Source organism: Aethalodelphis obliquidens, unplaced genomic scaffold (genome assembly GCF_003676395.1).
Source record: "Aethalodelphis obliquidens isolate GAN/ISIS:26980383/991018 unplaced genomic scaffold, ASM367639v1 scaffold88, whole genome shotgun sequence".
NCBI lineage: Eukaryota > Metazoa > Chordata > Mammalia > Artiodactyla > Delphinidae > Aethalodelphis > Aethalodelphis obliquidens.
Genome location: NW_020838032.1, coordinates 1,971,435 through 1,998,930, shown reverse-complemented (window position 1 = coordinate 1,998,930; position 27,496 = coordinate 1,971,435). Strand labels below are relative to the sequence as shown.

Genomic DNA, 27,496 nt, shown 5'->3' with positions numbered 1-27,496 from the left:
GAATTTCCTTTGTATTGGTGATTTGCGGGTATTTTTTATAGGAATTCCTTTGACACCAGATTCAGGTAATATTTTTTAAAGCAATTGCTTGTGACATAGCTTGTCTGTCAGTAAAAGCAGGCACCCACCCCCTCTTAATTCGTTCTCCCAGACGTGCCTCCTACCTTGTGCTTTCAGATGCTTCACCTAGAAAATGAGCATGAGAGTTCTGATTGTAGACCTCAAGGAGAGGCTCCCGTGACACTGGTCGCACTGAGTTTTCTTGAATACAAAGGGTTATACAAATATTTGTGTTTTAAATCTTCCTAGATGTTTTCTGTCTAGTGATTGAGATGTCTTTAAGAATTTCTGCTGTGTTTAAGGGTTCCTTTATGAGGATGTACATATGTATGATCCTGTGTGAGCACATCTCTCTAAGCCTAAGGTTGAGCCCAGTTGCAATCTTCCAGTGACCTTGCTTGCTTTTTCAAGATCTTACCACTGATTTCTCAAGACACTTTAAAGTATTTAGCTATTTGAAAATATGGAAATAAAATCTTTTGATTTTATTTTTGAAGTTGGTCCTACTTTCTTTTAATCTTTGCCTATGGAAAGAAAATTCTAAGTTTTAGATAAATTCCTTAGAGTAGCAACCCTTAAAATGACAAGAATCATAATGGAAGGTGGGGGAAGGTCTTTCATCCCTTATAAAGGTGTTTAATCTTTTTTTAAAAAAGCTTTCCTTACTCCTTAATTATCTTAAATATTGGCCATAAAATAAAATATGTATTTACTTGCTCTTAAAAAACAAAAATCTGGCATTGCATTCCTTTCAGCAGATGTCAGAATGGTAGGGAATTTTTTTTCATTGTGGGGAAAACATTGTATTTTGTTCCAAATGTCACCAGGCATGATATAACTGAGATGGAAGAAAGCTGTTGCCATGAGTTCCACATGTGACCTCGAGTTGCTAGGCTTGAAGTCAGCCTGGTGGAGGTCTGGGTTTTGGAGCCCTGTGATCTTGTTCTTCCAGCCTGACCACAAGCTTGTCCTAGCAGTCAGTGCCCCGAGTGTCTTCTCTTGCCCGTTCAACTGTTAGGGGATCAGATGCTCACTGCGATTTGGCAAGATAGGCGTTCTCAGTGTGCCACTTGCAGAAAGTGGTGACATATGTTAGACTTTTCATTCGAAGCAGATACGCTTCTTTTTAGTTTGAACATCACCGAAGTATGAGGTGTCTTCAGCCTAAGAGTGGGCATGAAAACTGTAGGAGAACACGTAGAGGCTTCTGAAGTTTTTTACCGAAAAGACCTCAGAGCACGTTGTTGGTAGTTTAGTTATAGGTGACTGTTTTATGAAGTTTCAGGAGTAACATATTTTTTGTCCACCTTTTAGCCTTTATTGTGACTTAAAGAGGGGAAATTTTTCTTTAACAACCTTTAACCATTTTAAGAATTATTTGTTTATTTTAACCAGAAGTCATTCTTTGTTATTTTAACCAGAAAGCTGATTAGAGCTCGCTGATAGAAAATCATGGTCTGTACAAATAACCATGAAAAATATCTTTGTCCTTGGCACCTAAAGTCGTTGTCAGAGTATTGCCTCATTTGATTATAAAGGGTGTGTAGGGTTTTATTGTTTGAGATAATGATATAAAAAAATGCAGTGTCTTGGGCACCAGAGCTTGATGAATTCAGGTGTTTTACCAAGTAGTTTAACTTGCAGTTTTCCCCTGGTATAGTCACATTTCTTTTCCACTCCTAATTTTGTGGAGTGAATAAAGCATAACCTTTGTTTTAGGCACAGTTTCTTCTAAGAGGTTGCTGGAGGACTGAGGAAAGACCGTTTCAGGAGTAGTTAACTATCCAGTTTGCTAAACTAAAAAGGAAACTTCACAAGCTCTATTCATTCCTCTTCAGCTGAAAGCCGAGTGCTTTTAGACACTCTTGGAGAAGGGAAGTGATCAGTCCTGAAAACTATGGCAACATTATAAGTGATTTATTTAAATAGTGTAGCCTAGTACCTGGCAGGACAAGCTAAGAAATTCCTAAGGGTTAATATCTGGCTTCACTTTCGGATATACGGTGATCCTGACTGGCTTTCTGACTGAGCCCCCATTTACAAAATGTGACCGTGAGTGTGATGACATGGTGGGGAATGTTGGCACCTCAGACCTGTACGAAATACATGGCACACTCCTTGGATGAAGGTTTCTCAGTGTGGGAGATGCTTTTAGAGTGAGAAAGCTTCCATCTATTTATCCATCCACGCTGCATGCAAAGCAAGTTCTATGTCACTTGGGCTTGTATCTCCCAAATCTGAAGCTACACACACTGTCCTGTTACAGGAGGAGGGACACAAGTTTCTTGAAGAATAAAGTGCATTCAAGCAGGACAAAAAACCACACTGATTTCTCTCCCATTTTATCCATGGCGATGGTATAACTAAACCAGACTCTCTGGAAAACTAGATACCATCAAGCTTGAATGACAGGCTAGATAGGAATGAGCCCACCCTGGAGTGCAGTTGGGGAAACATACTATTTCCAGCAGCTTCCATCTAGCATGCATCAGGCTGTGAATGCTTCTGTGCTTTGGTTTCCAGGTAACTTGCACAAATTTTAAATCTGAGTATAAACATATACCCCTCCCCCCAAAATTAAAAAAACAAATAAAATTATAGAAAGCTTAATGATATAACCTCTGTTTGCCACAGCCCTCAGTAACTACAGCAAACAAATCCAGGCAACTACCTGACTATTTAAAGATTCTGGTAGTTAAACCTAGAAAATGAAGACAAAGCAGCTTAAATAACTCCGTTTGTTGTGAAATGCTGACTCTTTTTACAGTACAGGCAAATCATGGGTACTCTACCTCCAGCGTCCCCTGCCAGAGAAGAGATTTCTTTTCCTGTACTTTTAATTAGTCCTGCATTAAAATTCTTAGAAGTTGTAGATCTTGTTATTGTCAGCAGAGCGCTCAGTGCATGAAGGGGTACTAGATGAATACTGGCTTTGTTGGTCTCCGCCAGTCATTTTTTCCTATAGAAGCTCTTTGGACTCAAATATTTAAGTGTCCAAGTTCTGGGTGGGCAGGCGCTCATCAGTGACTCCCCTGCCACAAGAAGGGAGATGATAGGAGCGGTCCCACCATCAGGGTGGCTTAATATTGCTATTGGAGATCTGGACTTGAAGGTAACCTTGGTGAGTTTGAGTTTATAAACGAGGTGGATTGAATATGGTTGCCTGTAAATTTGGCAGTCTAAGTGATCTTGTTAAACTAGCCACTGTTTAGATTCACGTGGAAAACTGACCAGCTCTAGGTTTGAAAAAACGGTTAGTGTGGTCCGGTGGATGGACAGAAGTCAAATGGAACACCTGTGGGTATGTGTTCAATGCCTTTAAATATTGAGTAATGTGATGGCAGGAAGGGTTAGGAGGGGATCAGCCAGGCCACTTTATATGCTTTTGGAGTCTGCATCTTGAACAATGTGGATCAGTTGAGACAGGTCCAAATTAAAAAATATATATATATTATGGGGATAAAAAATAAGACCTATGAGATAAGATTTTAAAAATTGGATCTGTTCCATCTAGGAATAACAATGTTCAGGGCTCTGGGGATGAGCTGGCACCAGGGTCCTAACCTTTGTGCCGCAGACAAGTCATTGGGTGCCTCTGGGCTTAAAACTCTCACGTAATGAGGAAGCCAGACACCCTGCCATCTTTACCTTTATTCTGGTATTCAAAGGAGGTGATCGCAAGCTATTCTTTATTTTCATAGCACAAAAATTAAGTGACCTAAATTACATTGGCAGGGTTTAAGAATGATATTTTTGTGAATAATAAGTCAATAATATACTGTGCTACGAATAGAAACAATGAACAAATTCATGTATTTTTACATGGTTATCCTCAATGCTAATTTTTCATGGCTTCACCAAAAACAGGATCACAGTTTTAAGCAAGTCCTATCTTACCAGCAAAACAACAACATTTTACTTAAGAAATACTTCTCTCAAAAGCTTTAGGGCAAGCTGTACAAACAAACAGCTTATGAGTTTGCTAATTTGTTTATCCCTGCTATGGGCATCATGCTTTTTTATTTATTCAGTCGTTCATTCATTTCTTATGTTACTGATTTTAAGAAATCTTTTCAATAGCCACTGACATTATCGTCAAGAGCAATGATTTGTGATGGCAGACTAAATAAGATTGCTGACATTTTTTTATTCTTCAGATTTTGTAAAAACAGTTTTCAGGATGTTAATTTTTTATAGTTATTGCATGATTGATAATTTCCTTTTCCCACAGAACTAAAGCATGTTAGAGATGCTATTTTAGTTTAATTTAATTCTGGGACTATAATAAGAATAGCATTAGGGGCATGTAAGAGGAACTAGAAGAGGAGAGCATAGGACCTCAGTAGGGGAGAGAGGAGCACAGGGTCAGGAGACTTTGAGGAGACAGCTTCACCAGAGGGTTCTGCTTCCCCAAGCCCCTTCCCACAGGCTTGCACCTACATTGATAGGAACGTACGAAATCAAACAGCCATTACTTTCCTGTGCTTTGTAAAATTTAATGCCCAAGCCTTTTTATTCTGCATTTTATTTTCCCCCTTTAGAATTATATAGCTACCAGGAATGGTTTTCCGAGAACTAGAGAACAAGGAGGGCTGTATATCATGATGTGCAATTCTGCTAATAAAATTGGCGATCAAATACAAAGCCAAGTTTAGCCTTTAGCCTTAGACCATTGTAAAGCCACATGATAAGCACCTTTTTCCAAAGGAAAAAGGGCAGAGGCCCAGGCCCAGGTGTGTTTCATCTTGGGTTACTACCCATTGCCTGAAGCGGCACGTTTTCCAATTCTTCCCCAGATCCTGTCTCCATCCCTGAGATTAAATGGGAGAGCAGGGAGGTGTCTTCTTCCCGCTCCTCTCCTTCACTTATTTCTGACCACGTGCTCCAGGAGCCGCCTGTTGGTGCTGCAGGCTATATCATCCTCTCCTGCTTGCATGTTCATGGAGGTGGAAGCCATGCACAATAGAACCCCCTGCAGCTCAGCCTCCTTCTCTTGCAGGGGTTCAGGGACTTAATTGTGAGTGATCCCATCTCCTCATGCCATTTCGGCTCCATGGACAGTAATGCCAAATGAGAGCCAAAGATATAAAAAAACATATCTAAGTGAGGAATGATCGGAAAAAATGGCTTTTCTAATGTAAGACATGGTAAAGAATTGTACTTCATTCCTCAGTGAAGAGTTTATCTGGAAAGATATGGCTGTTTGTTTCCCTTTGGAAAATATAACTGTGAACTCTGTAAAACATAATCAGGCAGTTCCCTGGCAAAGTCTCTACACAATGAAAAGAGAAGATAATGGTGTTGATCTTGTGGACATGTGGGTTGTTCCAGCCTCTTACCCGTTCCTTTTACTACATAGACACTTTGTCAAACTTCTCAGACCAAAAGGTCCTGTGCCATTCAGACTTAGCCAGGTTTAACCTATGTGAATGAAACACTTGGGGGCAAAGGAAGACCCTACGCTGTTAACAGCAGTAACATGCCCTCTGAACATTGTAGGAAATGGCCTCATGGAAGGATTGATTCATGCTGGAAAAATAGAAAATAAGGGAAACTATTCAGAAATAAGACTGTCTTTTAAACCAGTTATGTAATAATGTAAGATCTGATATAGCCAGATTGTAATTGCAGTGCTGTGTATTCAGAGTCCATGTGTATGTGTGTGTGGGTCTGTGTTTGGGGGAAGGAGGAATGACACTTTAAAAATTACATTAAACTGGGCTGTGATCTCACCATATGTGATGAATTGAACACAACTCTTCTGCATTTAATGAAGACTTTAGCCTTTAGGGGTAAATAAAACATCCCTAAACAGGGATGGCCTGAATATTTTTTACTGGCTGTAATAATTAAAGCCATGAAAAAGGTGGTAGGGTTATGTTACTTATTAACTTGAATCGCTCTTAGATTTGATCAAGACGTGGTTGCTTATGGCGTTTTGTTTCATGTTTGTCCTTTGTTTCATTGACATGCTCTGCCCAGTCCTCTGTGGCACTATAAGAGCAGCCAGGCAGTTAGGAACCAGACCCAAAAGGGCTTTTAGACCCCTATCCAGCTTTCTTCTCAAACCTCTCCAGCAACCCCAGCAAACTTTTCTACCCCTAGAAATGAACCTGAAATCCCCCCATAAAGGTGTGTACTTGGAGGGAGGTGAGAAGAGGGACCTCGAAGAAATCTCCTTTTAGAAGGAAAAGATTAGAGTTCAGGTGTAGTGAAGAGATTTTTTTTTTTACAATAAATTTATTTATCTATTTATTGGCTGCATTGGGTCTTCGTTGCTGTGCACGGGCTTTCTCTGGTTGCGGTGAGCGGGGGCTACTCTTCATTGTGGTGCACGGGCTTCTCAGTGCGGTGGCTTCTCTGGTTGCGGAGCACGGGCTCTAGGCGTGCGGGCTTCAGTAGTTGTGGTGCGTGGGTTCAGTAGTTGTGGCTCACAGGCTCTAGAGTGCAGGCTCAGTAGTTGTGGCACACGGGCTTAGTTGCTCCACGGCATGTGGGAGCTTCCCGGACCAGGGCTCGAACCCATGTCCCCAGCATTGGCAGGCGGATTCTTAACCACTGCGCCACCACGGAAGCCCTAGCTAAGAGATTTTAAAGAATGCTTTTATTTTCCTCACATGTTGAGCCAAACATTAAGAAGCGGTGAGGTTGATTATGAGAGGAACTTGGAACCCAGATGTATTAGTGTCCTATTTCTGCTGTAACAAATCCAGTGACTTCAAACAACACAGATTTATTATCATATGGTATCTGGAGGTCAGACGTCCAAAATCACCTTCACTCGACTAATGTCAGGATGTCAGCAGGCCTTTGTTTCTTTCTGGAGGTGCTAGGAGAAAATCCATGTCCTTGCCTTTTCACCTTTCAGAGGTCCCTGCATTCCTTGGCGCATGACCCCTTCCTCCATCTTCAAAACCAGCAAGGTAAGGCTGAGTCCTTCTCATGCTGCTACCTCTCTGGTTTCTCTCTTTCCTGCCTTCCTTCCTCACTTACAAGGATCTTGTGGTGGTATTGGGCCCTCCTGGATCATCCAGGATCATCTCCCCATCTTTAGGTCAGTTGATTGACAACCTTAATTCCCCTTTGCCATGTAACCGAGCATAGTCGTAGGTTCCAGGGATTAGGACGTGGCTGTTATCCTGCTCACCACACCAGAGAATGTTGATAATGTAAAGGGTAAGCGAATTGGGGAGTTCAGAGGGTTGGATAGAAGACAAATACAGGGTGTGGTATTAGAAATGGGTTTTTACAGCTTCTTTTACTACAGTTTCTCATAGCTACCATCAGGAAAAATACATATATTGATATATGTATATTTACACACACATATATGCTATAACAGTGGAAAAAGTCATTCATATTTTTAGCTTAAGTGGGGTCTTACTGTTATATCCAATGTCAACTGCTGAATTTTAAGTGTGACATCCAAATAATTTATAATTTTAGTTTGGGGGAAATTAGCATTTCTCTGTTCAAAAGAATGATCCAATTATTATAGTTTTATTAACTTTAGAATTAGTCATGTTTTGTCTTGTGAACATTTTTGTGCTGTAATTTGTTTTTATTAACACAACTGCATAGGAGAACCTCCAATAAAAATGATACTCTATTTTAAACACTATGAAATTCTTTTCGGTGTGCACATCTGTAAAAATTTTATGTAGTTTTAACCACTCTTGTACATGTTCTTGTGTGTTAAGTGTCTAGACTTTTCTGGTTCCTTTTCCCCAGTCATTTAAGGTTTTGGGTACTGTGTTGCCCGTCCTGCCCCCCTCAAGGTCATGGCAAAGTCAGCTGAGATAATAGATTTGTTAAGTTCCCTGGGAGAAAAGCGCCACATGCATTTGCATAAAGCAGAGCTGCAGTGGTTAAGCTGTCAACAGCTTCCTGGTAGAAAATGTCCCTGAAATAGATATGACATTTACCTGTAATGGCTTTCTTTGCCTGTGAAATTAATAGTGTAAGGCTTTTAAAAAAGTTATTATCTTAAAATTTTTCTAAGGTTGAACCTATTTTAACAAATTTTCATCATTTAGTTACTAAAAATTAGTGCTAATGGGCACAAGATCGAAACTTTGATCTTGCTACAGACGGTTACCTTAATACAAAATTGACTGTGGTGGGTCCTGGCAGGTGGGGAGATTCAGAGAAGACATCCCAGGCGTGCAAGGAGCTCAGAAATTTGAGCCTATGCACAGTAGCACTCTAATGATTCTGTTACATGGCGGAATAGAACCGCCTACGTGGGAATGAATGAGAGAACAAAACCCAGAAAGCAAAAATTGTTTCTGGAAGGGTTCTTGAAAAAGGTAGCCCTTGGAAAGTGATTCACAGAGAGGGAGAGCAAGAGAAGTCCAGGCATGGGGATATCAGTTCATATTGGGATTGAAACTGGAAATGAGCATATTGAACAACACACATGGGGGCATACATGTCATTGTTTTAGTCAGGACAGAAAGATGGGAAGGCCGGGGTCAGAGCTGTGCATTAGTGAAACTCGCCCGGCTTGGCAGTGGTGGGCAAAATGGGTTTAATAATCCAGGTTTTTGCAGCAGGGCAGGTCTGATTCACTAAAGGGGGGCGCTGGAAATCAGGGATGAGAAAGGAGTTTTTTGGGCAACTGGTTTACATTTGCTGGTTATTTTGGTAGGGTCACCGGTTGTATTCCTCACCCTCTGCTACTTGTCTGCACAGTTGGTCTTTTAAGGAACTTTGAGGAGGAGGGTGGGCCATTGTTAATTCACGCCCAGGAGCGAGCAAAGTGGGCGCCAAGAGTGTTTCCTGATTTCCTGACAACTCTCAAGAGTTGGGTCGAGTTTTTAATGGATGAGAGAAGGAAAGTCGCAAAGCTTGTGCCCAAGGTCACTAGGTGAGTAGCCCGGCAGGATTAGACCCGGGTTGTAGGTGACTCGTCAGCGGAAAGGTGCTCCTAGTGCCTACTATTTATGTGTTCGGAGGAAAGGACGCTAGTGTTTAATTAGGGGTAGTTTCATTCCCCTGCAGCAGGCAGGGCCCGCATCGGGCCACGCAGTGCGTGGTGCGGGGAGGGGGGCCGCAGCTTGTGGGGGGCGGGGGCAGGGCCAGGGCCAGGGCCAGGATGCCGCTCCGTGGGTGGCCTTGCGTCCCTGCCCCACCCCCCTTCCGTCTCGCGCCGACAGTGCCTCCGCACGCGCGGTGGGCTGACACGCAGACTATGAGGCCACCCTGGGCAGTGGTGTGGGCGGCAGACTTTAGCTGGGGCCTCGCGGTCGGTGTCGGGTGAGGGTCCAGGGCATGGAGGAAGCACCGCTTGCTTGGTTTAGGTTTAGCACACCTAAACCCTTGTTGTTTAGGTGTGCTCCCGGCTTTGGAGCCCGGCTTCTGGGCTGGATTCACATGAGAGCCCCTAAACCGCCCCTCCCCCCCATCTTCCCTGCGGAGACCGACTGCGCCTTCCTGGTGGACGCTGGTGGCTCGGTCCTCTGGCGAAGAGCTAAGGGTTTCTGTCCGCAATGAGGGATCCCGCGTGTTCACCAGGACCTCGGCTGTGGAACCAAGAGAGTTGCTCAGATCGATTGCTGCACCACAGCCGCAGCTCCACTAAGAGCTGGGCACTGTAATTTTGGTCTCTTCCATTCATAATTCCATTGTCCTCGTGCTTCTAATTTGGGTCATTCTTTGCTTTGAGAGACGAACGTGCTCCGGGGACAGATGTCAGCCCCCGTAATTAAACTTAGATGAAGTTAGTCGAGAGCGGGGAGCTCGATGTGCAGCGATTTAGGACAGCATTGCCCAGCGGGCCCGGCAGAGTTGGTAGTGCAGTTTGGGGACTTGCTTTGGAAAGGAGTCACCCACCCCCGCTTTGAAGGGCGGGCGGAGCTGGGTGATGCACAGGTGGCTCCAAGCACTGTTGGCCAGCAAACGACTGTGCTCTGCTTAGAAAAAAGAGGGTAAAACGTTTCGGAGATAGGGTTTCTTTCAAAAACAATAATAATTTTATGGGATAGGGCTACTGATTTGACTTGCAAAATGGGAAATGGTAATTATAGAAAGAGCTTGAACAAATAGTATTGGAGTCAGTGAGAAATGAAGTCTGTGGTGATGATGAGAACTCTATCTTAGGTGGAGATACTCTCCGGACAGTATGTGGTATGTGGTTTTTATCTTAATTCTTGCTTTACCTTTCAGTTTAAAGCAGAATTCCAGATTTGATCAACAGCTTAATCAGCAACAGCTTTTTGCGTTTAATAGTAAATTCTAAAATAATTTTGTCAGGCTGATAGCAGCATGGTGCTTGGCCGTTAGATGTTTACTTTTACAAGAACATTTTGGTATATTTTGTAAAATTTTTGTATTCTTGTCTCTCACTGAAGAATATTTGTTAATTATCTGAAGGTAGATATCATGCATTTTTCAAACTGAAAAAATTCATTAAAAAATTTGAAATGTTCTGATACATTTGAAAATATGCATAAACCTTATTAATGTTCTTAACATTTAAAGCGTGGTGTCCTGTCTTGCACACGAGATAAACTTAGCGAAGAGAACTTTTAAATCTATTTAATTTAAAGATTTAGATCTTGACTCATTGGGGAATCTTGGAAAGATAAGTTTGGGGGAATATTACATTTTCCTTGCAGGCGCTTTCTACCTATGTCCTCAGTTGCTCATCATGTTTATTTCACCTGCAGAACAAGTGTTTGGGAGTCCTTTTAAAGTTTTTATTTCCCAGACACCTGGTTTTCTTAGTTTAAGCATTGAAGAATGTCATCTTACTTTCAGGACATTGAAGTTTTAGGTGAGGTAGACACATTAGCATTTAAAAGTGTTTGCATTTGGTTTTGTTTCTTATTTTCTACTTGTTTTAACTTGAAATTAGTTGCTTTTCTTCTTAAAAGAGATTAACTTTCAAAGTGGTTACTGCAGTGAAACGTTACATTGTGTTCAGATATCTGTCATATTAATATTTAGAGAGGCAAATTTAACTGCTAAACAAAAATAGCATTTTGTAGTAAAATAAGGTACTAAATTAATTTTTCATAATGTGGCAGTTAAGATTTCCTTCATTTAAAAATGGAGAAATTTTAGAGCATATCTAGTAAATGCATGGAGTGGGACTGAAAACTATAGTTACCTGAAATTTTGAAAAAAATGAAAATGTTTTTGAAATATATAGATTGAAAGGGGAAGACATATGAGTCATACAACCTGTTTCATGCAGCGTTTTTGTAGTGGTTGTTTTATTATTATTTCTACTCCAGTAGTTCATTGCCTATTTTTAAAAAATCTTTCACATGAACTTAATTTCTAAATTGTTCAGTAGTTCTAAAATGGATGCAGATTGCTCTAAAGATCAAACCAGTACTGGAAAAGAAAGTACAGAAAGGCTTTTTTGTTTTTGGTGTTTGGTTTTATTTTTCTAAGCACATATTTTATGGGTATAGTTTTCCTCATCCTGAAATATCTCCTGTACATCTCAAACTAGGCTGAAGAGATTAATACTCAGAACTGTGAATGGACGGTTAATAAATTTCTGGGGAAAATAGGCCTGATCACTTCCATCAGTACTAATTAAGAATTATGCAGATTGTTTACTAGAAAGATGCCCTGGGTAGTTTGTTTCCCTTTTATTCACATAATCTGTAAACAAAACAGCCCTCCCGCATCTTTGTACATCTTTTACGTTTCTACCAGGTGATCCAGGAACATTTGTGAATGTTCCGCAGGAGGGACTAAACTCATCAGTTCAATATTCATTTTTTGAAAACAGTGTTTTTTTTCTTTGTTGTAACGGGCATGGTCTGGTGTTTTTCCATTCAAATGGAAAGTGAAGTGGCATGTACACTAGAGGTTAAATTTGTTTTAAGTACAGTGAGCAACGAGAGAAAGTCTTCACATTCTATAAATTAGAGGAAAAATTGCTACAGCTATGATTGCCTTTGTTCTCAAAGCCATTTGAATTGCAGGCTGTGTTGGGACTGGTTCGTACATTGTTTAACTGCTGAGACTAAAACTTCTAATTAGAGTAATTACTGGGTGGGAGCTGACTGGCGGGGGCGGGGTGGGGGCCAGGGGTGTGGCTGGGAAGGGGCGCCGCGCGGTGGGAACCCGGCCCGGCTGGCTGCGCGGGGCGGGGCGGGCAGGCGCGGCGGCGGCCTCTCCGGGGATTGGCCCGGGAGGAGGAGGCGGCGCGCGCGGCGGGCGCTGCAGATATCAGCCGGCGCCCGGGAAGGATCCGGGAGGACTCTAGGCTCTGGCCTGCGCCCCGACGGGAGCCGCAGTAAGTAAGCCGTTTTCTTCTTTCCAAGTCGGGCCCACCCGCCGCAGCCGGGCCCGTCTGGCAGCTGCGGGGGCCCGGGGCCGTCAGCTGGTGTTCGTTAGGAGAATTAAGGTGGTTTCTTCTCCGTCTACCAAATCCCTTCTCATTTTCCTCCTTTTAAATAACCTCAGTCTTTCCAGCAAGTGAGCTTTAGCAGGAAAGAAAGCCAAGTTTGGTTCACTCGTATTCGTTCTGCTTCATAATCCTGTCCTTATCTGCTTATAGCGAGCAGCCCATTCTGTGGAGTTTGCATTCCCACTACCATGGTGGTATCATTTGATGTGAATGGGAGTTCTCGTTGCCTTCAAAAATACTGTGGGGTGCTTCTGACGGGCTCTTGCCTTTGTTTTCACGCCGTTGTACTTGTAAACGTTTTAAACTTTGAGTGCATTCAAGGGCATGGGTGTCGGTATTGTAATTTTTTGTGTATTTTATTTACCAAGCCTTCCAGGAAGACACATCAGGTAAACAGATACATTCTGAAGTGCTCAAGAAAGCTTACTTGAAGGACAAATCCAGCAGGAAAAGAGTAACAAATTACTGCTTCAGACTAGAGCCTTCTTTAGAAATGTTCTGCAGGTTAACTTACTGTTCTCTTTCCTCTTTGTTAAGGGGTGTGTGCTAACTTAGAGGGGTTCTGGTCTTTGGTCTCAATTCCTAGAAAACATTCTTAGATGGAAACGTAGACCAGGTTTTAAACTTTGAGGAAAAGTTTGTGAGGGTTGCCCTGGAGGGAGCAGCCTGTTCATGTTTTATTTCTGTCTCAAAGGTAACTATTACTTGTAAAGTTCTGAGATGAGACACCCTACATTGTGAAGTCAGCAGAAAAGTGGTTCTCAACCTGTGAGGTTGCATTTAGTAAATCTAAAAATCTTTGTGTCTACTTTTCCTTTTGGTGGTGGGGGGGGCGGAAATCTGTGATCACTGGTTCTTCAGGTTGATTTGTTATAAGCAAGTCAAGCTTCACTTCGGAATAGAATGTGTAGATTATAATTGGTATGTTGTAACTTCGATAAAAGCACAGTTGCAGAAATTCTGTTAAAAATGTGGAGAGTAAACATTTTTTAAAGTTTCTCTTTTTTTAGTTTTAATTATATAAGAAAAATTTCTTAAAACCTACACAAAGAAAACTGATTGCTCCCTTTTTTATTTTTAACATGAATTCTAAGTTAATTCATAAAACAGATAAGCTTGGATACTCAGGGGAGGGAAAGTTTGGTTTTTCGCAGACTGACTGTTTTTCATTAAAATTGAATAAACAGTTCAAAAACTGAGAAGTGTCTTAACATTTCCTGTAATTTCCAAAAGTTCTGTGCTATTAAAATGTATTACGCTGATAAGATAATACCGAATTTTTCTTATATAAGCATATTATATATACATGAAGGCAGATATAAACAGAATAGAAATGCTAAAACTTAACCACAATTTGTATGACATTTCTTTAGGAGTCTATTAGGAATAACTTGCAATACTTGAGATTTTAGATTGTTACCAGAAAATGTATCTTAGGTTTAATCAGCTTTATGCCAACCAACACCTATGAAGAGGTTTTGGTAGGTCTCAGACCTACTAGGATTTTAGGTATGTATCTATTTTTCATCTTTGAAGACTTACTTCTGTTGATTGACTTTGAAGTATTTGAATTCACATGAGAGGATTTTTCTATGGCAGCAAACAAGGCCGAATTTCAGATTTCCTGCTCCTGTACCAGCTTCCAGCTGCTCTGGGCCATGAGTCCAAGCTGGAGCCCACAGTAGACTTAAGATTTTAATGTCTGAATTCTGATAGCTGTAAAGAGTGTGTTTAGCTTTAAAAGAACATTTTTATAACACTATTCCAGTCTCTTGTTTAGTTGGGAATAGTTCTTATCGTGATGGAAAGTACATTAATTTATGAATTTTTCAGCCCTTGGTACGTAGCCTGCAACTTTGGGGTAAACAAACCTGGCACCATTCATGTGCATGTAGTTTATTGTTCTGTTTCCCATTCACCTGTTTGTTTCACTTTCTCACATGATGTGCATCTGTAAGACAGCCATTTCTCTTCCATACAAAATGCTGACCCATTAAGAGCTTTTATTCCCTTCAGCTGCACTGGTATTGAGGTGGAGGAGAGAAAAGGAAGAGTTAAACATGAGGGAAACATTTCTTGAAAGTATGTGAAACTTGTTCTTTGCCTTTCTTTTTCCTGAAGCTCTTAAGTCCATGTTTTTTTCAATAATATGAATTTCCGTAAGTTTCTCAGTGACCCTTAAGAAGTTAATTCTTTGCTCTATTCCTCATAAAACTTTTCAGAGTTAATCCGGGATATAAAATGTCTGGACTAGAATCCAAAAGTGTACAGAATTTGAGTGAAATCTGACCCCTGTGCTTTATATACATTAAATCATTCTGTGAAAGAAAACTGAGACGTTGGATAGTAAATTGTGCGATACTCTCAACACATTTTTATTAAGTAAAAACAACTTTATTCCTTTATTCTTCCAGCAGTAATTCTTGTAGTTGGACTCCTACTCTCTTCCACCTCACCCCCCCCAATTTTTCTTTAGTTGTGGTTGGCTATACATATCCCTAAGGATATGTTTCATTGTCTACTTTATGACAGAAACCACAACAAATTGTGGACGTGTGGCTAATATTTATGCGTAGTTTGGGTTTGGTAGAAAATGTAAGAAGAACAGTAGAAATTAAAATCTAATCAAAAAAGTATTTATGTTGTTTTGACTATGAACCTATGAAGAAGAAAGGACAGGAACTAGGAGTAATGGAATGTTAGTATTTTACACCAGAATAAATACCCAAGAGTGAAATTTGCTTGTAAATTATGCTCTCTCCTTAAAAATTTGTTGAGTATATGTGTGTGTCCATTCCCAAGTCGTTTGTCTGAGCCAAGCGCCAGCGTGTGACTTCGTTTCTCCTTCCTTCTGTTTCTTGTCTTTTTCTCACCTTGCAACTCTTGTTAGTGTCATTATCTCTAAAATGCTTTTGTGGCTTACTTTTTTATAGATGTTAGTTTTGATAATTTTTAAAAGTTAATCTAATAACAGGTTTTAACAAGGAGGCTGTGGAAAGCAAAGGGACAGGTCTTTGTAAGACATACTATTGAGTCATTGCATTTAGCGCAAAATGGATTGTTACAAACACTACAGTCTAGCTTATTCATTAGATTAGTTCTTTAAAAACATCGCAGAACCATCATTTTGTTGATTACAGTCGATTATAATTGAGGAGGCATTTCCATTATTTTACCATTCGCTTTTAGAGTAAGAATCTATTATACAGAAGGTTTACAAAACTTTTAAAATTGATATATTTAAGTTGTGTATTTTTGGATTCGTTTTCGTTTAGAAGTGAGAATCACTTCTGGCTTGAATTTTCATGTGTCGCCATATAAATTTTCTTTCAGTATAGTTTTATTTAAATCACTGAATGGTTGCTTGACAGCTGTTCTTGCAGTCATTTTTCTGTATTACTCCATCTTACCGGATTGGACATTAAGTCCTTTATTTAAATTTGATAAACATTTGAGTATCTGGCATGAGGTAGGTGGCACATGAAATGATAGGGTTCCATCCCTTAGGGAGTTGCCTTAAAAAGGTACATTCTTTTTATAGAAGTTGAAATATGGTTTTATTTGAACTCAGTTATTCTTGTTTAAACTTAAAAGAGGAGGATCCTATTTTTGTCTGTAAAATTTTAAGGAGCTTAATTTCGGTAAATGCTTAGGTTCGGCCCCCCCCCCATTTGCTAATCACCTGTAATTTATAGAGGAAAACTGTTTTCATACTGAATATTCCTAAGAATTTTGTATTTGTGCATATGAACACCTTAATTTTGTGCATATTATCACTTTTTGCCAGGAACATAGGGCTAGCTATAGAAAATAAACTCAACTGAATGTTGCCCAGAAGAATCTAATGTTGATGCAGTTATTTTCTAGGAGTGTTAAATTTGTAACAAATAATCCCTCGCAGATGATCTGATTTTGATATATTGGGAGTAATAGCAGAAGTTGAAGAAAGATAGGAAAAAATTCTGGTTTGAATGAAATTACAGTTACTGGTTTTTCCCTTGGAAAAAACTCTGAAAATATTTGATGGTTCATTTATATTATAAATGACAACATAAAAATCTGAGCACGTGACTGATGCAGTGCTTCATGTATATTTGCAAAGCATTTGGAAAATTTTAAATTCTTTCAATGTTTCTTTTTTTTTTATTCTTTATTTCTTATAAACCCTTATGCCGAAGGCTGACTTTCAACAGATCACAGTGAGGGAGCTGCTCTAAAATTCTTTCAGTATTCGCGCATTGCTCGCACAGAACTTATGTCTTATATTTAATGGTATTCATCTCTACGCAGAGAAGTATTGACATCAGAACTTTTGAGACCTATGTTGCTTTGAAATACTGTTGTTATGACTAAGAATAGAGAGGCTCTGATAGATTTCTTGGTGCACACTCCTGCTAGGGGATCTGCTTCTAACTGCTTTATAGAAGCCCCTGGTTTCCAGGTTGCTAGCTCAGTATTTTGTTAGAGCATGTGCTTTAATCATTTATGCATTTCAGTGCTTAGATTGCAGTATTAAATTTCTTCATAAAGTGGATCTTCTCTTCTTTAAGTAAATTATTGGGAAATTTTTAACATGTTTTAAGAAAAATAGTTCAGCTTGATCTGGAGGCAGGAAAAAGAAAAAGGCCAGGCAGCTAGCTGCTCATGTAGGTTACTCAGAGAAAAGTTGATGTGAAGAGTTGCTTAATTCCTTTTTGTGTATCTTTAGAAAATTTTTCACGCAAATTCAGCCATAGTCTATGTTCTGTTCTTAACTTTTCCCCCCACTTAATAATATTTCTCTCCATCTCAGCATATTACAGAAACAGTTAACATCTCATTCTTTTTAATAGCTGTGTGATATTCTGTTGTGTGATGGTTATATACCATAGCCACGATTTTGACACACAGATTTTGACTGACAGTTTTCACGGTAAAGGTATATTCATACGGTGGACTTTTGGAGGTTCATAAATCAGTTGGTATGCAACCAGAATTTTGAATTAGAAAATATCACTTTACAACTTAGGAACTCAGATTCATAAAATGTATACTCTTAAGATAAATAAATCAATTATTAAATACAATATTAACTTAGATAAGAGCATTAATTCTAAAGAAAGGAAAAGAAGCAGATTTCTATTAAAAGTAAAAACAAACCAAAAACCTGTGAATACGAGAAAAATTAGACGTATTCTCTGAGCCTTTCAAGTGTTCCAAATTCTTTAGAAAGCCTTAAACAAGCCCTGCCTGGAGCGTAAGTGTTATTATGGCAGGGTGAATGGACTGAATCACTTAGGAATTTATAGTTTCTTCTTCATGCGCGATGTTTTTCTTGAGAAGCATAAAATTCAGATCAGGAATGGTCTCCCTTTGGCCCCTTTGGTTATTGGTCTGGCAAGTTCCTGAATAGGGAAGGCAGACGCAAAGATACCAAGAATCTCTTATAAAATACTTGGGGATTTTCAATTTGAGTGTGTACAAAGATTTATTTTCAAACTGTGTTATAACATAAACCATAAGTGTACACGTGATTATAAGAGTTGACAGGAGGACTGCATTTAATGTAGTTTAAATAATACGCTTTGTATCAAATTGCATATAGTTTGGGTAATGTTTTTTACAAAAGTTAGGGAAGTGTTAGCACATGAAAATTTGACCCTTATAATCTGACATGAGTGAGATATGAGAATGATTTATGCCAATGAATTATTTCAGGTACTCTTTGCTAATGATGGTGTCTGTTTTGGTCACTGTGGTGTCACTTTTGGAAGCACCACAACCAAACTATGGCTCAAAAGTTCGGTAGTCTTTTTCAACTGTAGCTGTTAGAATTGTTTTCCCCAAAATATAGTAAATATGCTTTTTTTCTATGTGAACTGAATTATATAAATATTTTCTTCTGCTTGAATTTTCCTAAAATTTGTCCATAGGCATACTCCCTAAAGATGTTTGATAATCAGAAATACTGATTATGCTGGATAAATACATCTATTCAATGATTTCCTTATTTTTGAAGAAAATTATTTTCACTTTTAATTTTATTTAGTGACTTTCATTGGTTGGCAAATCAAATTTATGTCCCCAAAATAATGTGAACCAGAGACTTTAATTCTTAAATTCGTCAGTTCTTTAAAATGTATTGTTTTTCTTCAACATGGAAAGGATGGTTTTTCTTTTGTAAGTTTTGTTTCTAGAAGCAGTTCAGAACAATTGTGTTTTTCTTCTATATAAGTTACTGTTTTAGACTCAAACCATTTTAATTATATCATGATATCCTTGTTGACAACAGCTCTTGGCCAGACACTCTCCTATGTATATATTATCAAATAGTTCATTTTTGTCACTTAAAAATGTTTATCATTAAGAAAGTGCCAGATGAAAGATCCTATACAAACAATGAAGTGAGAACCATGGTCCTGGCCAGTGTTTGGAGTAGGCAAGGTCAACTTCACCAGAGTTCTGATACTCTTCAGGGCACCTGAGGGTGGGTAGTGTGGTGGATGTGTTTTCTGGGAAGAGTAGAAAGGAATTTGTTAGACTTTGGAGGAAATCTTATTAAAAAGACCTTTTATATCTGTGGGATTACCTTTTTAATCCAAGGGGCAAAGGAGAACTGCTGTCTCTTTTGTGCCTCTATGCCAGAATACATGTGACTTTCAAAGGTCAGCCTCCCCAATTCTGGTTTGGACCCTGCTTGTGTTGAATCTCAGCCAGCGTACAGGAGAATTTGAGATTTTTTTCCTCCCTCCCCCATTTTTTCTGTTTTTGTTCAGTGTAAACAGTTCCTGCCGTAGTAACATAGACAAATATAGCAGAGAATGCTTTTCTGGAAGAAGAATGCTCCCTAAGCATTTTTTAACCATTTTTGGGAAGAATTGATCTTTCTGTGTATTTCAGGCAGACCGAAAGAGAGGGAGGCCATTGCTATAAATTGAAGTGACATCATATGTATTTTGCCCCCATTGATCTGCATTTAGTCTCCAGCCAGGATAAAAGGAAATGGCATCAGGGAGGAAGCATGCTTCATTTAGGCGCAGATCCCAGAGTGATAGTGAGGTAATAATAGAACTCACGCCACTGTCCGTCGGTGGCTGCATTAGTCCTAGGCTCATTCCCCGTCTGGGAGTCTGAGACTTCCTTCGTGTGTGGCTGCAGCGCGCCAGCTGGGCTGTGAGGGGAGGTGCCCTCCTTTGCTTTTGGAGGGGCACGGGCAGTGGACGTGGATGTTCGCGGGCCCCGGGTTCCCTGTGTTGGTCCTGCCTGTGGAAGGTCAGTAGTGAGATGCGTATGGGGCACTTTCTGATCTAGGAGCCTAGCTGGCCCTTTCGGAGTCCTGTTTATAGAAGAAATGGTGGAGGACCTCGGTTGTGTGGTTGGTCTTCAGGGAGCCAGGAGTGAGTGATGCCCCCGTGACAGTAGAAAGAGGTTTCTAGGCTTCTGGAAGAGTCAAGGTTCGTTTTCTTTGTGCTGCTTGTAGACTAGGAGGGTGCGTTTGGAAAATCCATATTTTCTTTCCAAGAGCCTGTGTAAGAACTCTTTAGAACTGTTCAAACTTGTGCAACTTGCCTCAACCCTTAGGCTGACTGGGAAAAATCATGAGGTAGACTTTTTTTCTCTTTGTGCGTTTCTGGGTAATTAGCAGCCATGGAATCCTCCATGTTTAGAGCAAGAACACAGACTTCCAGAATTCTTAACAAATCTCAATGTATTGACCTCCTTTGGTGTTTTATTGTTTGTGTTCGAGTAAGTGTTCCAGTGTTGTGAAGTCCTCTATTTCAAGTGCCCACATGACTTTGGCACCCCACTCTTATTTTGTCTAGGTTTCTGAGGCAGATGCATTTAAAAAATACCGAGCTGGTTTCCATACGGAAAAAATAATAACCTCATCGTGAGTTCCTAGTTTGTGCAAAGGAAAGAACTTGCTCTTCCTCTCACTGTTGAACTGTGGGTGTGAGCACTCCTAGACCCTCAGCAGTAAAGGCAGTTTCTTTTTCTAATGTTTGAACGAGCTGCTTTCTCAGGAGATAATGCTCTGAAGCACGTGCTTTATTTTTCTTAATCACTCCATGCTGTGACTAAAGCCGTGTCTGTCTCCACCCCACCGCCCCACACTGCTGTATTAAACACAGTGGGCCTAGAAGTCATGTGAAATTTAATTTGATTTCTACATGGGTGGGAGTGGAGTGACCCACACGGCATTTCCTAACACCCCTGTGCTTGCTGCCAGGGCGGGTGGCACCCAGCACTGCGTCTGAACACGTTTGCTGGTGTGTGATCTCTCTCAGTTACTTTGCGAACATTTTGGTTTATTACTTAGTACTTCTTTTTCATTATAGGGTGGCTTTATAGGGAGTGTTTATTTTACAAAGAGAAATATGCTGTACTAAAGCAAGCTGCTTGCCACATTTTTGCTTCAGTATTCTCCTTTCAGGGTCTGTAATCTCATGTAAAAATTATGTAATGTTCACGTACTCATTTGTGAGTGAGAGAGACTGAATTTTGCCTATGTACTAAAATAGCATTTGATCACCGATTTGAAATACGAGCCCCCCCTTCCCCCCCGAATTGGAGGAATGACAGTTGAAAGCCAGATGGCTACAGGTGGTTTTACTAAGGAGAGTCACTTACACAAGTCCGTTCTGAAGACCTCTCAGCATCATGGAGGAATGTTCTCAGCCTCTGTGTTGGTCCTTGGTGCCCCTGCCCACCTCTGAGCAAGCAGGCACCTTAGTGAAGGAGGAGGGAGAGCTGGTGGGGTGTGTGCATGCTTGTTCTTTGCCTTTCTCCAATTAAAGTAAATTAAACTGAACAAAGAACCGCAAAGGCTTGACTCCCTCCCTTCCATCTTGGCTGCCCATCTTAAGTCAGGGGGCTTGGCTTTAGATATTTTTCCATTGCATAAAATGAGAAGACGAAAGCTGTCAGTGATCCTTCTGGTTCTGTTTCTCTGTGCAGGTGTGTATGAACTTTTTGCTTAGAAGAAAACTGCGAGAGATACAAAAGTGTGAATCCAGATATTTTGATAGGTTCCCATGTTAGTAATTCTCTGATATTAAACAGGAGTTTGTTGGTCAAACCCAGCTGGGGTAAGTTGAGGACCAAGCTAGTTGTCTTACTCAGGGTTTCTTTCCTCCCTGGGTCTCTCTAGCTTAAACCAAATCCTAAGCTTGGGTTCTAACAATAGGCCTCTTTGTAAGCGCAGGCACGTAATAGGGAGATGCTTTTCTTTCTACTCTTCCCTTTTCTGCAGTTCTGAAAGTTGGCCGGGCTTGTTCCTGCTGCACTTAGTTAGCGAATGAGGCCGCCACCCGCAGCCCATGGGTGTTCTGTGCTGTATCAGGCTGGGCCCTTCCCCAGAAGCGGTCTTCTTGAGTAGCTGTTGCTGCCCTGGATTGGCTGCCTGTAGAAGCACTGCTGACCGGTTTTGAGCGTGCGCGTGGGGATGCAGGACTGGCTAGCCATTCTGACCCAATCTGGGACCCTCCCCTCCCCTGCCCCTGTACAGACAGATGGGCTGCTGCTGGACGGGCACCTAGGCCCGCCGCAGGGTGGGAGCCACCTGGAGCACACTTTGGAAAGGGATGTAGTGGGGCAGGTGGGGAGAGACCATTTTGGGGAGAAAGGGTAGACTCCATGAGAAGGGTTCAAATGCAGGAGGGCAGTCAGGGAGAGTGGCCTTAGGGGGGAATGAGGGGCACACTCATGGCTGGGGCTGAAGGCTTAGCCTCCACCAGAGAAGGGGCCCCTCTTGGAACATAGGGAAGGAAGATCCAGAGAGGGAGGCTGCAGGGTGAGATGGATGGGAAGGAGGGCAGAGGGAGCCTGGGTGCCAGGCCCAGCGGGGCCGAGCTGAGAAGATGGAACTACAATAAGAGGGGCCACAAGAAAGGCTGAGAACAAAGTGTCAGCTCTGCTGCCGGGTCGGGAGTGCCAGAGGCTGGGTAAGACTCCTCCCTCCGCCGGCGGCCATGAGTGCCTGCCTGCCAAGTGCTCATGGTGCCCGTGGTATACAAGGGTGTGCATGCTCCCCAGAAGCTGGTGGTTCTGAATTTGGTCTGTTTTATAAAACAGCAAGTTTCTTTTAATATCATACGAGTAGCCTCATGTGTCTAAAACTGTAGAAAATGGAAAAATGGCATTTTTGTACTAGTATATAGTAATTTGATATCTTTAAAGCATCTTACAGACACAGTAGTTCTAATGGAAGGAAATTAAGTGTTCTCATATATAACCTCACAGGTCAGTGCTGAATCGTAACCCTCTGGTTTTGCTGAAGCACCTTGTTTCTCCTCTCAGCCTGAGAGAGGAGCCACAGCATGACTGTGGTGGATGGAGTGATGTTATGAAATGAAAATAACCAAGAATCAAGTGGTGTGCATTTGTGTCTGTCTGTCTAGAGGGAAGTGGCGGTTTAATTAGACCTTAGAAAGGTGAGGTGAGGAAAGATAAGAAATGCTTTCTTTGTGGAATTATGTAGTAAATTGCATGCATGCCGTCTCTGCTGGGTTTTCCTGCAAGTGCATTTTGGAAGAGTGTGTGTGTGAATGGAGAGGGAGGCAGAGGTGCAGTGCACACTTGGGGGCTGAAAGGTAAAGAGAGGTAGGGGAGAAGCCAATCATTTTTGAAATTTCTTTTAGAGTAACAAAATGGGGATTAAAATCCAGGTGTTCTTGTGAATATCCTGTTGCTCTAGTATTGACTTCCAGAACTGTAAATTTGAGTTAGTTGACAGGATTGCCTGGGCATAATCAGGAATGGAGAAAAGCTAAATGTCGAGAATAGTGGAATTCATAGTAGTTATTTTAAAACCTTCATTTTAGAATAAATACATTTTGGTTCCTACAAGATGTGTCTTAAATTGAATTTTTTTCTTCTGTTAACCGTTTGTGTGCTGCTCTGTGCTAGAGGCTGATCTAGGCACTGTGGTACAAGAGTGAATAAGACATATTTTAAGTTCTTGGATTTCACAAGTATTGTTTGTTCACAGATTAGTTTGTGTTATTTTTGAACCATATAAAAACGTCTTGCTCTCTTTGCCCTTAAGTGGTAATACCATTTTTACTTATCCTGTATGAAAACTCAGGGATCTGAGTGACCTTGTGTGGTTGGGCGTGTGTGTGTGTGTGTGTGTGTGTGTGTGTGTGTGTGTAATCATACATACAACCTTCTTTTTAATGGAATAATAAACTTACAGATTTTGTAATAGAGGGATTGTGAAACATGGTTCTAGTTTCATTACATGCTTTTTATTTCTTGGTGTACATTTGCAAGTCACATGCTAAAGAAGGAAATTTGAAAGTTGCTTATTTCTGTTAAACTTCCATGTGTTTACCTAAGATCAGACGGTTTCTTGAGTATTTGTCTAGGCTAAATGACCTTTTTTGGCATATGCATGCTGTAGAGAAAAAGATCTAATAAAACCATGATAATGTTTTATTAAGATAAGCACAGGTTTTTGTTTGTTTGTTTTTTGCGGTACGCGGGCCTCTCACCGTTGTAGCCTCTCCCGTTGCGGAGCACAGGCTCCGGACGCGCAGGCTCAGCGGCCATGGCTCACAGGCCCAGCTACTCCGCGGCATGTGGGATCTTCCCGGACCGGGGCACGAACCCGTGTCCCCTGCATCGGCAGGCGGACTCTCAACCGCTGTGCCACCAGGGAAGCCCTAAGATAAGCACAGTTTTTATCATTCACAGTGTATGTATACATTTAAGTCATCATGTTGTACACCTTAAAAAAAAATTCATGGTGTACAACCTAAAAAAATAAACAAGGTAGACTCAGTTTTTGATCTGCTCTTAAATATAGAACTGACGTGAGAAGCCATGGAGAATAGGGCTTAATCAGACCCCAGAATGCAGTGTCTTTGGGGATACAAGGTAAACCTTGAGGTTTTACCATAGTAAAGTCTACAGTCTTCCAATGTTTCAGCAGCTGCTGGGAGTCCCCAGGGTTACCCTGGATTTGCTGTCTTTGGTCTAAACGTTTGGGTTTAATTTCTTGTAAGCTGAATGGCATTTTCACAGGCTGTTTGGTTTTGTCCTCAGCTTCTTCCAGACCAGCTGGTCTTGCTTCTGGAGCATCTCTTGGAGCAGAGGACTCTGAATCCCCGAACTCTGCAAAGACTTGAGAGGACGTACCACCTCTCGGAGCAGGATGCAGAGGTAACCAGGAACACCCTCAGGATTTACACTGTGGGTCCTCACTGTTGGTGAAGTATGATCCCATTGCGTCCCCAGCTGTTGGAACTCTCTGTAAGCAGCATCCCATGCTGTGTCTTATGAGTGAAAAGCAGCACTTCGAGCAAAGAGTAAACTGCTTCCCTGGTTGCGCTTGCTCCAGCAGGGGACCTCTGATCCTGGTCATTACCAGGGTATTTTGAGGTCCTAAGTTTTTCCCTCTTTCTTCTTAAATCATTAAGATGGACATAAGTCTCCTAAAGGAATGAGCAGGCGGGTGGAATGTTTTTGAATTATAAACTTGGGTGGGTCATCTTGTGCATGATGGTGGTGCCGTCCTGTTGCACATTAAGAAAACTGGTCTGAGATGTGCCAGAGCTTCTTAGTTGTATTCAGTTAGGACAGGAAAGGAGCCATGTGTCAAGGAAATGAAAACTAAATCTAACAGCCATGGTTTGAAAAGCAAACTTGGATGCTTGTGGGAAAGCAATATGATGGGGTCCTTAATATCTTTTAGCTTACTGTGAAGAATGCAATGTGAACCCTAGGATGAGTTCCAGAGTTTTCTAAATATATAAAATAATAAATTATTTAGTCATCTGAAGTAAAAAAGCACACGGTCTCTCTTATATAAAACTCCTTAAAGGCAAGTAGGTTTGATTTGTGTTCAGTTGAGAATAAATGAACGTTTAAAAACTGTACAGTCCAGTAAGGCAGCCATTAGGCACATGTGGCTGTTCTGAATTGAGGTGTGCTGTAAGTGTGAACTATGCGTAGCAGATACTGGAGACACAGTATAAAAAGAGGAAGCAAAATGTCTCAGTAATGTCTTCTCAAAATGATACTTTGGACATGTTGGGTTAAATAAAATATTATTAAAAATTAACTTCACAATTCTTAAAATGGAGTAAATGGAGAAAAGCCAGCTCATTATTAGATTAAAAGGTAAGATGGGCACTGTTATACATGTTAAAACCCTTATGTAAATTCAGGAGTTAATTGAAAAACTCCAGAGAAGACATATGTAGCTTTTTACCCATCTCAGCATAGATCAAACGTGCAACTGTTGCTGTTTATTTCAGCTCTTATATTTTTGTTTATAGGAGTTTCCAAATGCCAGCTTGTTATTTTTAATTAGTGTTTTATAGAGGTCTCTATTTATAGGCATGAGGTTATGCTTTAATCAGAGCTGAATACCACTGAAATGCCAGGCCCCAGTGACAGGCAGTGGGCAGACGAAGGCGGGAGGATCAAAGCAGGTGCTGGGCACCTGTCACTCCTCCACTTTTTGCCAGAAGCTGGGAGGTGGTAGACCCTGGTCCCCCCACCCCTTTCCTGTTGGCATAAACATAAAGCACACTGTGTTCTTAACTTACAGCTCAACTTAGTTGTTATACGTAACTTCTTAAACCTTCGGGAAATATAACAGGTTTTATTTTGGTTGCTTCTTTGCATCTCAGACTGCATCATGATGCCCAAAGCCAGAGCAGTCTCTTCAGGCTTGGCTCTTTGGTTATGAGAGACTGGGGCCTGAGGGAGGCTTGACTGGTTTAAGTAACTAGCGTGGTCAGCGTCCATGCAGTTCACAAATACTCTGCCAGTCACTAGGGATACAGCAGTGGCAAGGGTCACCCTCAGGAAGTTTGGATTCTTCTAGAACGACAGCTCATAAGGAAATGAGCAGGATAGTTTCAGATAAGAGCTACAAAGGAGATTGCAGGTGAAAGTGAGCTAGGTGTCTCTAGGTAGAGTTCAGGAAAGGCCACAAGAGAAAGTGACATTTGAGCCGGGACCTAAGGGCAAGAAGGAGTTGGCCATACAAAGCCAAGGGGCCAGGAGTGATTTCCATACAGAGGTGACAGCAAGTGCAAAGGTGTGAGCATGGCATGTTCTAGGATACGGGTCAGCAGGCTTTTCTGTAAAGGAGCAGATTTTAGTATTTCAGGCCATACGGTTTCTGTCACAACTAACTATTCAACTTTGCTGTTGTAGCTGCCATAGGCAGTATGTAAATGAACAGACGTGCCTGTGTTTCAGTAAAGCTGTTTATGGACCCTGAAACTTGAATTTCATATAATTATCACATCTCAAGATAATTCTTTTTGTTGTTGTTCCTTCCTCTAAAACGTCCACACCACTTCTAGCTGTGGGCTGGTTTGGCCTGCCCCCTTCTGAGTTTGTTGACCCCTGCTCTGGGGCCTGCAGGGTTGAGGTCAGGGGTGGGTAGGGCCCAGATCAGGGCCTTAAGGCCCTGAGGCCTAACGTGCCACTGCCTTGCCCCCTTCCCAGGCCCGCCTAGGCCTTGGCACATAGTCAGTTACATTGACAGCTTATCTCACTGTGAGGTTTCCTTGAAAGGTCACTCAGAACCAGAAAAGCAACAGGATTTTGGCCAACCAGGGTATGTTCTAGAAACTTTATTAGTTAAGTGTGATTTATTGTGACACTGATTAGCAGGAATTTCGTTGACTAACCATCTGCCTTTATTTTAAGTGACAGAACATTTCATGGGAGAAAGAATTGTTATTTGCTGGGAAAATGAAGATTCTGACTTTACTCTTGGTGCTTCTCCTTGACCAAACATACAAGGATAGTCCCTTTCAGTTATCATCAGGGCTTTTAAATGTGTAGTAAATAGCAGTCATTTAAAACATGGCTGAAGGTGCTGGAGAGGGGCAGCTTGGATGTGGAGCGTCCCTATGGGAAATGGCTCTAGAGGTATTTTCCTGACAAGGAGCAATGTGCGTGACTGTGCTGATATTCTCTGTTCAGGGTGCTGTCACAGGCCCTGGGACCATGGTGTTGGGTTAGGTGTCTGTGCAGAAGGACTTCAGGCCCAGGACGGGGGGCGGGGGGGGGGTCTCTAGCACAGCAGCAGGGAGTGCTCAGGACAGTGGTGGGGCG

The 27,496-nt window shown here is 41.3% G+C and overlaps 1 protein-coding gene across 6 annotated transcripts in view; it reads left to right on the top strand.

Moving 5' to 3' along the window:
• AOPEP (aminopeptidase O (putative)) overlaps positions 1-27,496 on the top strand; it is a 370,704-nt gene that overhangs the window by 302,782 nt on the left and 40,426 nt on the right. For 2 of the 6 annotated variants that reach the window (XM_027094269.1, XM_027094268.1), the window contains exon 14: positions 24,461-24,607. The exons of 2 other annotated variants lie outside the window; for them this stretch is intronic. In XM_027094269.1, coding sequence (XP_026950070.1) covers positions 24,461-24,607 — 147 coding nt within the window. The remainder of the gene's footprint in view (positions 1-24,460; positions 24,608-27,496) is intronic. 2 more of the 6 variants (XM_027094270.1, XM_027094267.1) reach the window with 1 other exon arrangement.